At 39.9% G+C, this 13,916-nt stretch overlaps 1 protein-coding gene across 5 annotated transcripts in view; it reads right to left on the reverse strand.

Annotated features, from left to right (window-relative positions):
* The window catches only part of CAPN7 (calpain 7), a 34,279-nt gene that overhangs the window by 16,685 nt on the left and 3,678 nt on the right, over nucleotides 1–13,916 (reverse strand). For 3 of the 5 annotated variants that reach the window (XM_059484239.1, XM_059481100.1, XM_059482660.1), the window contains exons 1-9: nucleotides 12,521–12,692; nucleotides 8,510–8,618; nucleotides 7,713–7,870; nucleotides 5,385–5,452; nucleotides 4,086–4,286; nucleotides 3,595–3,681; nucleotides 2,781–2,907; nucleotides 2,368–2,453; nucleotides 611–704 (exon numbers count right to left, since the gene is read on the reverse strand). In XM_059484239.1, the coding sequence (XP_059340222.1) occupies nucleotides 611–704; nucleotides 2,368–2,453; nucleotides 2,781–2,907; nucleotides 3,595–3,681; nucleotides 4,086–4,286; nucleotides 5,385–5,452; nucleotides 7,713–7,870; nucleotides 8,510–8,618; nucleotides 12,521–12,622 (1,032 nt within the window). In that variant the 5' untranslated portion in view covers nucleotides 12,623–12,692. Of the gene's footprint in view, nucleotides 1–610; nucleotides 705–2,367; nucleotides 2,454–2,780; nucleotides 2,908–3,594; nucleotides 3,682–4,085; nucleotides 4,287–5,384; nucleotides 5,453–7,671; nucleotides 7,871–8,509; nucleotides 8,619–12,520; nucleotides 12,693–13,916 lie in introns of those variants that run through there. The other 2 variants (XM_059481858.1, XM_059483452.1) reach the window with 2 other exon arrangements.

Consider the following 13,916-nt stretch of genomic DNA (forward strand, 5'->3'; position numbering starts at 1 on the left):
TCAGTCACTATGATCTGTGCTACAGTTAAGTATGATGTGGAGAAATACATTATTTTATGTTCTTCTTCATTGCACTGAAAAGAAAATGAAGTTGTTTGTGAGTTTGTGAAGTTTAATCTTCAGGCGTTTCCTCTTCTTACCAAAAATCTGTAGTTGAGCAAGGCCTTGCTTGAATTATCAGTCAAGTTATTCCTCTATGGTCATTTCATATCTACACTCTTCCTGATACCTCCCTCTATAATTTTTAATTCTTTCTAAGATGGAGTGGAAGAGTGCACACCTAATTCATAAATAGGGGATACAAGGCTTTGTTCCTACTTGGTTTTCACAATTTGTTAAGTAATATAAGGCATTTTTTTACATTAATTTAACGTAAGGCTGTTTCTATTAATGTCCATAGAAGTACAGAAGTACAGACAGAAGAAGTATGTGGCTGCATACTTCAAAACCAAAAATGAATCTCAAAAAGGTTTAACAATTAAAAACTACTTTCCAAAAACACCTGCCTAAAGTTTTTGCTATGCAAGCACTTCATAGTGAAGGTGATCAAGCTTTTAAAACACTTTTTGACTTTTGCAGTAACAGCAGTAAGTTCTCCCAAAAGATTTACCTTTCTAGGAACACCATTGATATGAAGCTTCACCATGTATTTACCACATGGATTATATTCTGGTTCTCCTTTCTTATTCTGAGGGTAAATTATACTGTTAACAGAAAAAAAAAAAAAAGAAAATGAGGAAATTATGACATAAATGACTTGACTTATAAAGATAAAAGTGAGATTAACACAGTCTATTTATGGAATTTACACTGACCAGAAATATGGCATGTTTAATGAAAAGCAACTCAAATTTAGTAAAAATAATCATGTTTAAATAGGTTTTATTTTTTCAGGCCTTGCTCTTGCTGCATCTTTCTACTTAATATAGTAGCAAAAAGAACATAAGCAACCTAATTGTTTCTCAAACAGAAGCAAGGCAAACAAATTTATCTTATGATTAAACAAGCAGTATTTACAAATCTATAATATAAATACAGTATTTGCCTGAATGATAAGTCAAACTTTTGAACGAGAAGGCAGTGCAGAACTTGCTGCTCTTGAAAAGAATACAGATTCAGCTCCAAAAAGAACAGATTAAAACAAAACAATCCAAAAACAATCACACACTGGTCTGGCAAGAGCATCCTAGCAAAGTCCAGAAAATCCATGGCAAATTCATCATAGGATGCCAACTGAGTGGAGCTGAGATAGTATTGTTAACATTAATTCCACAATGAGTTGTAAAATGGACCACCTGTTGCACAGCAGCAAATAAAATAGAAAAATAAAACCAGAGGGCATTATAAATAAAGTTTATATTTAAAAAATCCCAAACAAATACAAAATCCTTCCAAACTATTTATTTGTCAAAGCACATCTGAAGTTAGACTCCAGTTCTGTACACATACCCATATTGACAGCAAGTTATATCTTAGACAGGAGTTTTATGAGTTTTAAAAAATTTTGTCATGAACTATGCTTAATTAGTTAAGGAATGTTTGACTGTGATTTTAGCTGGCTTTGATTTAGATCTGTGTTGGCTGAGTGTCAGAAAAAAACCCCGAGAAATTATCTGACAGCACCTGCAGAAAGGAACTCCATGAACCCATACCCCTCAGAGAACTCAATCAGCAGCTGAAGAACAAAATTCAATAAAGAATTGTTCAATAGTTATATAACTAGAGATGAATAAGATGTCATGGAAAAAGAAAGCTATCTTGAGCAAGTTAAGGAGTCAAAGGCCTATACACCCCAGAAAACCTTAATTAATACATTGCAGGTACAGTAAGGGAGCCACTTAATAGACTTGTTACGCCCCAGAAAACTTAATCAATGGTAATTGTCCAACCAGGACAGCAAATTTAATAAAGTGCTGCTTGGCTGGATAAAATTTGGGCTATCCATTAAACAAAAAGATGAGACGTTCTGGTAGAAATAAAAGACACAAAACACCTATACCATGATGCAATAAATTGTGCAGAGTTTTGGCAGTATCTATAAAAAATCTTGGATATTAGAGCATAAATAAATGTTTGAAAACTGCTGTTTCTTTGAACATGTCTATGGTGAATAAATTCATTATCTGTTCCCAATTTTGATTGATCAAAATATTTATTAGAAATGTTTGTCTAACAGCCTTTTGCTTTTAAACTTAAAACCCTTTGTTTCAATATAAAGTTGGCTTCCAGCTTAGAAGCGCTGAAACCACAAGTCCAGGGGAGATGAAACAAACGCTGGTTTTGACTGTGTACAGCTGTCACAGAACATACTGCAAAAGCTGGGCAGTATTAAATCTGAAAAGATCTTGCAGAGCAACAGCTACTTACCTCGTGATCAATTTTTTGTTGTATCTTCTTTCATACGCTGCACTGATAGCTAGCGATGCCACAAAAGAACAATCTGACACTATTGTCTGCAAAGAGAAGAAAGCCAGTGAGGACATTTAGTAATAATTCAGCTACTGAGAGATGAATGCAGTATGTGGAGGGAAGGAAAACAGTCAGTTAGTAATTCCCTTCAAAAGGGAAGGATTTAAACCAAAAGAAGCAAAGCCACTATTAAAGAGGCATAAAATGTATGCTTGTTCAAGATGAGGCCCCTACAAACAAATTTTTTTGCATTTATTTAACCTCATAAGAGCCAAGGAAAACACTCTCATATTTGGGGATTCCTTTTTGAACAACAAGGTCCCCCATGATAAACCACTAGCAGCCCACATTTTTCCTTAGGAACAATTTACCTGCTTTATGCTGAAACTTGATACGGTGTAGATCATCGTAGGGTTATTTGTTATGTCATCTGGTCTCACCCACTTGGCAAACATTGCTTTCTGTTTGGGGGATAAGGGTAGCTTCCCACACTTATCACTAGATTTAAGAGAGAAAAAAAAGTAGAAATAAATCAATAGCAGTTCAGAAGAGCTTTTTATGGTATGTGCAGTCTTAAATATGTCAGACAGATGGTGCAAAATAGGCACAAAACAAGTACAAAGCTGTAAAACAATTTCAAGGAACACTGCTTTGAAGTTTGTGATTTTTAAGGGGGGGAAAAAGGAAAAATGTTAAAAAAAATCATAACAGACAAATGTCTTTGTCTATTATGGCTGTGTAATCTTAACTTATTATTATTGATTATGAATGAAAATCTAGCTGTTATATATCACTCTTACTTGGAATATCCCTTTTACAGAAGAAACAGCTATGACCTGCATTTTACAGGCAACAGAGCTAAGCTTATTAGCATGGAGCAGCATCAGAAAACAGTCTCAAGCTGCCAGCCCAGCCCAATAATCCAAAAAGCCAAATATAATATTATCCTTATAGGCTTGAAGACACAAGTGCAAAAGTACTACAGAGCAGGATCAGCTTACAGTAAAGTTTTAAGTTCAAAGTGGAAGAAGGAAGTGGTAGTATTTAAATATCTCTGCCTGAATCATGCTTAAAAGCCTATGTAAATTATTTTAAACCCTGAAAAATAAAATACAGAAATACCAAATATGGAAAAGTTTTGAAAGTAAAAACAAAACTAAAGTTCAGTAACTGAAGCATACTTACGAAAAAGGCATAGGGAAGGCAAAACGTTCCCTCAGATCAACACTCATGAAAGGCACATATTCAATGCCATTAATCTTTGAAGTCTTCCTGCAAGTCAGAAGAAAAACAACAAAAAAGAAGAGCTACAAACTTATCAATCATCTTCTGAAGATTAACATGCATAAGGTAAAAATGAAATAAGTTTTTAAAAACTAGAAATACACAGTGCTTCTGAAAACAAAACCACTACCTCTTGAACATTATATATTTGATAGTTTTCAAAAGTCACAATTTAGGTTAATGGTTTTATAAATTATTTGTAGCTTATTTCACCTATAATAAAAATCAAAGTAAAAAGAACTGGATGGAATAGAAGGCAGAGTAATATAAAATATTATGCTCCTTTTATTTCCAGTGAAGTAGCAGTTGTACAATCTATAAAAACAACTTTGCACTTTGGCTTCTCAGAGTCAGACCTTCCATGAACTCATTTTGGAAAACCTTAGACTTACCTGAGTACTTCAATCTCCTCTGCAGTGTATCTCTGACCTTGAGATTCACTAGCTTGTACTGCTCTGATTGTCTGTGGTTTATCATTTAAAGAAAAATCAGGTCCCAATGGAAAGAACGTTCTGACTGGCTGATTTGGTTTGGCTGCAGTTGACTTTTCTTTCTGAGATGACTTTGACATAGATTCCTTCAGTGCTTCTGCTCTAAAGCAAATAAAGAATGTATTTTCTTTACAACAGTGATAAAAAAAATGTAATTACAGTTCAATTATTGATTTTCTTTGTTCATGTTCCCACATATGTTAAATGGAATGAGAAAATGCCCCAGTTGACCAACACTACTTTTTCTTAAAAAAACCTCAAATTGACTTCTGATGTTGGTACTTCTTTATTGTTCTGTTCTTGAATCAATTAAAGTACAGCATTTCCAACTCTTACAAGCTACTTTTGACAGAACTCATTAGATTTTATTGCCTCTAAATTATGCTAATAGGAGAATTTCTGTAAGTGTTCATTATGTGGAATCTCAGAACAAGATCACTGAAACACAGAGAAAAAATTGATCTGTATCCTCTCATACCTTCCAGATTTATTTTGTCTAGCAGGTACAATAGTAGTAAAACCCATGGGCATTCTCACAACCCAGGCTTTCAACTGCTTGAACACTGTGTATGCAGGAGCCATATTTTGTTACTGCTGCAATAAGCTTCTGTATAGTCACACACATGCAAAGTATTGGGATTTTTTCTGAACACAGACTGAGAAATGCTAAAACCCAATTTATACTGAAACTTAGCCCAACACAGCCTGGGATTCACCATCATAGAGCTGATTTAAAAAGGTATACATTGACCTTATACTTGTGCAAATTGTTTCAGAGATCTCAATACACACACCCTATGTAATTAGATTGCTATTGTAAAAAAAAATGTTTCCCAGTTTCCAAGCTGTCTTCCTTATGGAGGGACACTGACACCTTGACTTCATGCTAGCCTGAATTCAGCATCTTTTATAGAGGCCAATGATGATAGTACACTGGATTATATCTCTGAAGCACTGCATTTGTTCTAACAAGCACACAGTCCTCTCCTAACTCTGCATGTCTCAAGATTCCCAGAGGGTTGGCACAACAGCTGCCACATTCAGTGAACATTCATCCAGGGTGAACTCTGCAGGAGCTTAGTCTACACAGAATCCACACAGACAGGTTAGACTAAGAATCCAACTCAGAGGGTACACTCAGAACTGACAGGAAGTATGTTTACCAACATTAGTATGTTTACTAACATTAGCAGTACTCACCTATCCAGTGCTTGTCGAGCCAGCTGTTTCAGTTTGGACTGGAGTCCTGCTTCTGAGGTTTCAGTAGCCTAAAGTGCAAAATTAAAGAAAAATCTACACATCCAAAAACCACCTACATGTTTCATTAGCTCAGTTGTCATACTTCTAGATTACAGCAAAGAGTAACTAGTTATTTATTCCAATTCTCTCTTTGAAATGAGCAAATATTTTGCTTTGTTTATTGTAGTTTCTTTTTTTAAACTCAGCATAAAAAGATACTATGTAAGCAAATACAATTTTGCTGTTCTAGTGAAATTTTGATAGAATGGAAGTTATGTCTAAAATTCTTCAGCATGAAAAACAGTCCACACACAAAGAGAATTTCCAGAAGAATTAACTGTATTCAAATACTATTGGCAGAAAGAAGACATAACAAAATGTTGTAGTATATGCAAGTATGTGAGCTTGGATGCATTTTGATTCTTTTCCCCAAATGTGTTAAAATGATCATAGTAACTTAGGAAAAAGATTTTAAATGTTTACTTTCTTAAGTGTTTTCAAATGAACAACATAGTGGTGCAAGAACAACATTTTTAACTTGCAATCAAAAGCATAAAATAACCTAGGACAGAGTGACAAAGATGTGAACAGTGTTAACATCCATTCCAATCTGGGAAGTCATTTATGACAGTTTATACTTTTTTCTCCCTTACAGATGAAGCATGGCTTCTGCAGCCAAACAATCTGCAGGAGGCACAACAAGAGGTGTGGCCTCTCCTGTGGCACCCAAAAGCAGGTTTCAGGTTCCAGCTTCGTGCCTTGACCAATTATTCCAGGTCAGGGATGTCAACTGAGGATACAAAAAGCAATCTACTTTCACCCCAAGGAATGAAACTAGAAACACCCTCTGTAAGCAACTAGTTTCATTTGCAAAGAAATAACACTCTGAAGCTCCTGGTTGGAAAATACTCTAAAAGATTTATGAAGGTAAGTAATGGAGATGGAACACCAGCACACTCATCTGGGAATCAGCCACAGAAGAGGAGTAATGGCTGCTCTCTGAGTTCTTCAAGGGTAAGGAAGAAACAAATCTCTGCCCCTGAATATACTGCAGAGAAAGATGGGAGTAAAGCTTCAAGATAGCAGAGTCCCTTAAATCTCCTTTCATCCTGTGAAGAAGAAAGTACTTTTGGGTCACCGCAAGGGACAAATCTTACTGTCATGTCAACAAAAGAATATGCTAGTCAAGATTAAAAGAAACTTCAGCAGTATCTTGTACCTAATGAAATACCCAATAAATGCAGCTGTTAATATGAGATATTTTCAGACTAACTTCAGTAATATCTGCATGCACTGACACAACAGAAGGAGGAACACAGCAGAGAAGAAGGAGCATGCTGCTGCAGTAAATGTTATGTAATAGACTGAAAATATTCCTCTCCAACAGCTCAAGTGGAAAAACTAGAGCAGCTCTACTAACTCTTGGTCTGGTTACACTGTACCACCAGGGTTTTAGCCTTGGTAAAACCTGTTAACATAATTCAGAGGAAAGGATTTACTCAAGCATGTAGCAACAGTAACATAACACCCTCACCAACCCACAAATATATTTACATTATAACATTGAAAAGAAGGGAAAAAGAAAAACAGACTTGGTGGAGTTACATTATGATGGTGAGCTCTTCTTGTAATGAGTTAGTTAAGGCAACTGGACTTAAGGGAGAAAAGCAGTACCTGTAGTTATATTCTTCATTGTTTATGTAATGGCCAATTCATCCTTATTAATTGCAGTGTGAATTGAATTCACTCATAACAACTTTAGTGTTAAACACTTGAGTAATCAAGTAGTATTTGTAATAGTTTTGGCATCAGTAGACTGTTACATCTTCAGAAAATGTTACACACACAAATTTCCCTTAAATGACTTCCTTTATTGTAGTCAGAAATTAATACAGCTGACACATTGGCAAGTCATCTTCATTTTTAACAGTTTTTAATTTCTGTTTCTGTGGTATTTGCTCCAGGGCAAAAATCAACACCAAAAATATTCCAGAATATTTCTAACTTTTAGTATAATCCAGTTCAGAAAAAAAATCCACATAAATGACTAGTCTCCATAAATTTGTAGTGTTGTATAGAACATAAAAAAGACTGTAAGAAACACTAAAAAAAAAAAACCAAAAAACCAAACCAAAACCAGTGAAACAAACAAAAAAATTTTAAAATGTAGTTTTTACAAATACAGGTACTCCATTTTCAAGCCAGCCTTTAAGGGTCAGTCATTTGTGAGAGTGGAAGAATTTCTTACCATCACATAATTCCACCAAGTTAACCTGTAGCTTAACATACTGTTTTCAAACAGAGTTCCACTGCTTCTGTGTACAACTCTATAGCTTCTTCTGCATTGCCTTTATCATCTTCATCAAAAGCCTGAGTAACTAGGAAGTGAGCACGCTCCAAGTCCAACTGTTGTTTTGACTTCAGAGGGTCTGTCTTCTGTGATTGAACTAAAAGAAAAAAACAGTATTTAGCCTTCTATAGCAGCAGACATGGAAAAACATCCTGAACATGTCACCAAAACACTAGCAGCTCTAATCAGATGGGGAATGTCTATTTCTTGTCTGGGAACAAAATCTTTCCAAACTGCTAAAAACATCTATGCAAGGGCAAGGAAACACCATCACAATTCCTGAAGCAGAGGTTAGCTCTCAGGATATTTCAGATTTGAAATAATGTAAGTAAAATCTCTTTCATACTAGATGGAGAACAAGGATGTTTAATTATGTAAAATATTGCATCATTTGTGAAAATACATCACCTACAATAATATACTTCGGTGTCCATCTCACTTAATACCTTTACTAATGACCTTTCTCACATTTGCTCTGCAGATGTGGTTCCTCAGAATATTTAAAAGCAAAGAACACCCACACCCAAGTCCTTAGAAAGTCATGCTCCACTTAATTTATGGTCCATCAGAATTCAAAGCACTGCTGTGCTCATTGTATTTGTGATTCTTCACAAAGGACAAGAAACTCAGAATAATAAAAACAGAGCAAACACCATTGATATGTATTTCACAGCAGCAAACAACTTTCCACTCAATTAATTTAAGCAGAGGTTTAATTAGAAAGCTCCTTACCCACCTGCTGAATGGAGAGCTTGAACTCTCTCCAAGTACTCATTTATTTTTTCTTGAATATTTTCCAAGTTGGACCCAGCCATCCCAGCATAAATCAAGGCTTGTGCAGCTTCCTGAAGGGAGAGGAATTGGAAACAAAGTTAATGTTTGCTGCCTAGAAAATTACCATAAACAGAGGGCCTACAGCAGCCATGAGTTGCATGAAAGCAAGCCCTTAAATCTGCAAAAAGACTCAGTGGCTGCAGGGAAATTCTGCTCAAAAGAAAAAGTTTCAAGTTATAAGCTAGATCATGTTTAATTTCTCACATCTGGGACAACCTATAAGACTATAAAAACATTCAGAATTTCTGTAAGATCAGATGTTAGGCCTGTTTATATAGTAATGTATGAAAATAGGAGATTTTAAGTAAAACTCTTCATGCATGCACTGAGATCAGTTTGGTTTCAAAGTTGAGGATTTAAGGTTAGGAAAAAAAGTAGCTATTCCAGTTATTTGCATTTAATCTGGTAATAACAAAAGGAAATAAATATATAAGCTTTTTAAAATCAAATGTCAAGAATTTTTGTTTAGTAAGCATTTTTAAAAATTATTATTACTCAGATAAAGCTATCCAATCTGGAACATCTACAAATGTGAGGCTTCCTAGCTTCTCCAACTTGTTTTTTTTAATGTATATACACAAAATACTGGGTGAAAGTCTGCTTCCAGGAAGAAGCACAGGCCTCTGGCTCAGAAGCACAGTACATTACCCACATTAAGGCTTTTTCCATCCTGTACAAATCTATTAAGAAAAAACGCCTTCAGTTGCATAAGCTGTCTATCCCTTCACTGAATTCATGAAAAACACGTAAGTTTTGGCAGGATTGCAATAAATAGCCAGAGCTGACACAGTCTCCAAACCACATGGAGAACCAACACTTGTCGCCCCACAGAAATGAGGACAGAAACCTTGTTTTGTTCCCACTATGGACATGGAAAACCCCCCAGTTTTGTGGCAGTTCTTGCCCTCCCAGCAGCAGCAGAGCAGAGGAGGTGGTGGGGTAGCAGGCAGGCTGGGAAGGCAGAAAGCAGGAGAGTAACTAGAGAGGAAGGCAGAAAGCACTAGAGCACCTGGAGAGCTGCTTCACACAGATGGTGCTCAGAGGCTGCCCTGCACAGGGCAAGCACAGACCCATGGCCAGGGCTCCCTTGTGTGTTTTATGGCCATCATTTTGGTCAAGCTTAGCAGTTTGCTCCCATATCCATCTGTTTAGTTTGCCCAAACTTAAATCTGATCCTGACACAGCCTGTATTTGTTACTAGGATATACTTTCAGTGAGAAACATCACACAATCAACCACTGCATGCTCCCTGCCAGCATCCATCTCCATACTACGTCACACAAAACATCCACAGCCACTGAAGGGTAAGCAGAAGTACCATTTATATGTAGCAATTAAATACTATTAAGACCTAGCACACAATTATTTTTTGCAGGGGAAAAAGTGCACTACAGCTGTGTGCTCAAGGGATGGGTATATTTGTCTGTGACATACTGCAAGTACAGACTGACAAAACAGGTGCTGTATCATAAAGATATGTGGTCTACAAATGATGCAAAGCACAAATGTGGATTTCCAAACCAGTGTATAATTGATGTTTCTTCTGTGATTTCAAGCACAATTGTTTTTGCCTGGTTTTAAGATGTAAACATAACGGGAAAGTCTTTTATAAAGCAAATCTGCAAAGGACTGAAGCAGTTGACAGAGTGCTTGTGGAGCCAGCATGCCAGCTGTTTCCAGTGACCAGATGGATGTGCAATTCACGTTTATGATCTCTCCAATGTCACTACTGTTTGTCACGAGTAGTGTGCCACAGTCACACTAAGCTAACTACAGCTCATCAGTCTGCAAGCTGCTAACAGCTGGTCAACAGCCAGACTTAGCAACAGCCTTCAGCAGTTTTGGCTGAAGTCATCAGTGTCCAAATATGATCCTGACATTTCTGCAGAGCACCATTAATTAGCAAGCAGCCCGAAGCTGGCTCACATGCAGCACTCCCCATGGCACCTATCAAAGTTACATGGAGCAGGAAGCCAAGCACACTTGCTAACCATAGGAACCCCATTCACACATCTTGGTGTTGTCTATGGCACCAACTGTGGCGATTTCCATATTTCATCCTTAGGGTCGAGTTCCTGCAGAAGCCAGTTCAGTACCCAAGCTTTCCCACATGCTTAGTAATTGCACCAGTGGGCTCTGAACTTCTTAGAGTAGTTCATAAGAAAGCAGGTGACAGGCCAGGGCTTACTTCTACTGTGCCGGAATAAATGAATAAATAAATAAATAAATAAATAAACAAAGTATCCCTGAAATAATAAATGGCATTTTGTAATTTATTTGTATAATCTAACATGGAAGTGATTCTTCAGGCAAAATCTGGAAAGCTAAACATATCTAGGTTACCCTCTTGTCTTGTCTAGCTTCAAGTGCACCAAGATTGCCAGGGGTTCATTTTTCCACTTAGCAAGAATATCACCTGTATACAGCATGTGAAAAAGATTTTCCACACACATGTATGTTCCAAAGCATACAGGGGTGACTATTTGCACAAAAAGATGCTTTCATTCTGAATAGCACTGACTAATTTCTGCCAGATAAAAGGAGAGATATACAGTGCTAAAGCAGTACTGCACATGGTTATCAGACCATGCACACATGCTGCTCCTGGTGAACACAGAGCTTATCAGCATTACTATGAGCAACTAAAATTTTTGCATTTATAAAGTACATATATAAAGTACATATATAAATTTAGCCCTCTAAAAATTAACAACTGGGTTAAAAAAAAAGGAAAAAAAGACTCTTCTTCCTATTCTTTCACACTTACATGAATAGGCCACCAAGATATTAACACTATGCTTTCTGAACATTTCACAGACACCTTGTACTCATGAAATAAAAGGCCAGCTACAAATCCCTTAACAAATTATTGGAAGAGAATCACTTTGTCAGGATAACAGAATCTGTGGAATGATTGCTGTGATAAGGATAAACAGAGGCTTCAAAGAGGCTTTTCGCAGGTGAGAAGTCAATGCGATATGGAACTTTAATGTAACTTTACGACACAAACCCCAACAATTTACATAGGTGAAAAATGCCTAATGGTTGCACAAAAATGACTAAATATTAGTAGTAAACCTGCAGATGTGGAGTAAGACACTGAATCAACCTCATTATACCCTTAGCTACACCAACCTGACATTCTACGGAAACAATAAAATCTTTTCCCTAACGGAAAGAGTATTCACACGAAGGTAAAAACCTGTCACTGACAGCTTGTGATCTGAAGCTGTGTTACTGCTGAGCATCTTGTATTTCACCACACACCTCTCTATTTGGTGACTGTACAAGACAGTTGCTTCCAGCTGCACACCCAGGAGCAGCAGCATGCCCACTTGTTCTCCAAAATGCCCAGCATAAAACTGATCAGTCTTTCTGGCCTGGCAGGGCTTGGGGAGAGGCCAGGAATGAACGTGTCAAACCAGCAGGGCAGAGACGTTTTTAGGTTACGATGAATCCTCCCAGCAGCAGTGAAGGGGCTGTGTCTCCAGCAGCTGGAAGAAGCGCCCATTCCCGGTTTTTAAGCCGAGTACCTGCAGCGCTTCCCCACAGCCTGTCGGTAAACATCAGGCCCGGGCAGCGCTGGTTCCCACCTAAAAGCAGGACGCAGGCAAAAGGCGTTTCGCAACCCGCCCTGAAGGACGCGGCTCCTCCGAACACTGACAAACTTTCGACGCTCACGCACGGCCTTCCGCTCTCGTCTCGGCGGGCACCGCCTCGCCCTCCCCGGACCCAGCGCGTCTCCCTCCGCCTGCAGGGCCGAGCCGGGCCGCAGGGGTGCCGAGCACTCCTCTCCGGCCCTCGGGGGGCCAAGGGGGGAGCGGGAACCGTCCGGCAGCTCAAGAGCATCGCGCGGCCCGCGGTGCGGGGCAACCGGCAGCGCCCCGAGGGAACCGGCGCGTCCCCGCCGTACCTTGTAGTAGAAGACCGCTTCCTGGTAGCGCCCGCTCTGGTCCCGCTGCACCGCCAGCTTCGCGAACTTCACCGCGTCCAGCTCCAGCGTCGTGGCGTCCATGGCCAGCGTCCTCCCGGTGCCGGCGGCAGCGGCGACACCTCCCGTCGAAGCCCACCGCGTCCCTGTCCCCGCGCCCGCCCGGCCGCCTTCCCCGCCTCCCTGACCCCGCCGCGCCCGTCGGCCGCGCCCCCATGTCTGGCCACGCCCCCACGGATGGCCACGCCCCCGCCCGCACGGCCGCGTATGTGGCCACGCCCACCGGCTTCGAAAGCGCCCGGTCCGCCTCGTTTGGCCACGCCCACCGCGCGCCCACGCCCGCGCGCCCCGGCAGCCCTGCGCGTGCTCGGGCGCGCGGGGGCGGGCGGGGCCGGTGAGGCGGTGGGCGGGAACGGCGCGCGCCAGCCTGAGGCGCTGATAACAGAATTACAAAATTTCAGAAACACAAAATCACAGAATGAGTTAGGTTGGAAAAGATTCCTGAGATCATCGAATCCAACCCATGGCCGAACACCACCGTGTCAATCAGACTGTGACACTAAGTGCCATGTCCAGACTTAAACATCCCTGGGGACGGTGACTCCATCACCTCCCTGGGCAGCCCATTCCAGTGTCTAATCTCTCCTTCCGTGAAGAAATTCCTCCTAATGTCCAACCTGGACCTCTCAGAGCACAGGTTAAGACTACCTTCTCTTGTTCTGTCACTTGAAATATACCTTCCTTTCAGGGAGCTGTAGAGAGCAGTGAGGTCTCCCTGGAGAGAGGAGAGGCTCCCTTCCTTTTCTCCAGGCCGAACACCCGCAGCTCCCTCAGCTGCTCCTCAGAGGATTTGTGTGCCAGACCCTTCACCAGCTCCATCGCTCCATTGTCTGGACTCACTCCAGCACCTCCATGTCCTTCCTGAGCTGAGGGGCCCAGAACTGGACACAGCACTCAAGGTGTGGCCTGACTAGTGCTGAGTACAGGTGAAAAATCACTTCCTTGGATTCTCTTCCATCCCTTGGTTGTTAGCCATGGGTGAAGGAAGCAGGTGGAGCCCAGGGGTTGCAGAGTGGGGTTGGTTTTTTTTTCCATTTCTCAATTTTTAATAGAGGTGGACATGGCTAATCCCCTGAGGTTGGGTTTTCTAGCCTTTAAAGGAGAGTGTTTTCAGTGTGCATCTGTTTTTCATATAGGTGTAAAATAGAAAGCAAACAAAACCCCGTTTTATTGTATTGATCCCCATTAAAAAAAAATTGGGCTAGCAGTTTTGTAACCTAGATTGCTTAGCTAGGATGTTCAGTATTTTCTCTTTTTTTCTACCATAAGAGGCAGTCAGGGAAAATCTGAGGAGTGGGATTCTTGAGGAGTGGGGTCC

This window comes from Ammospiza nelsoni, chromosome 1, assembly GCF_027579445.1.
Source record: "Ammospiza nelsoni isolate bAmmNel1 chromosome 1, bAmmNel1.pri, whole genome shotgun sequence".
NCBI lineage: Eukaryota > Metazoa > Chordata > Aves > Passeriformes > Passerellidae > Ammospiza > Ammospiza nelsoni.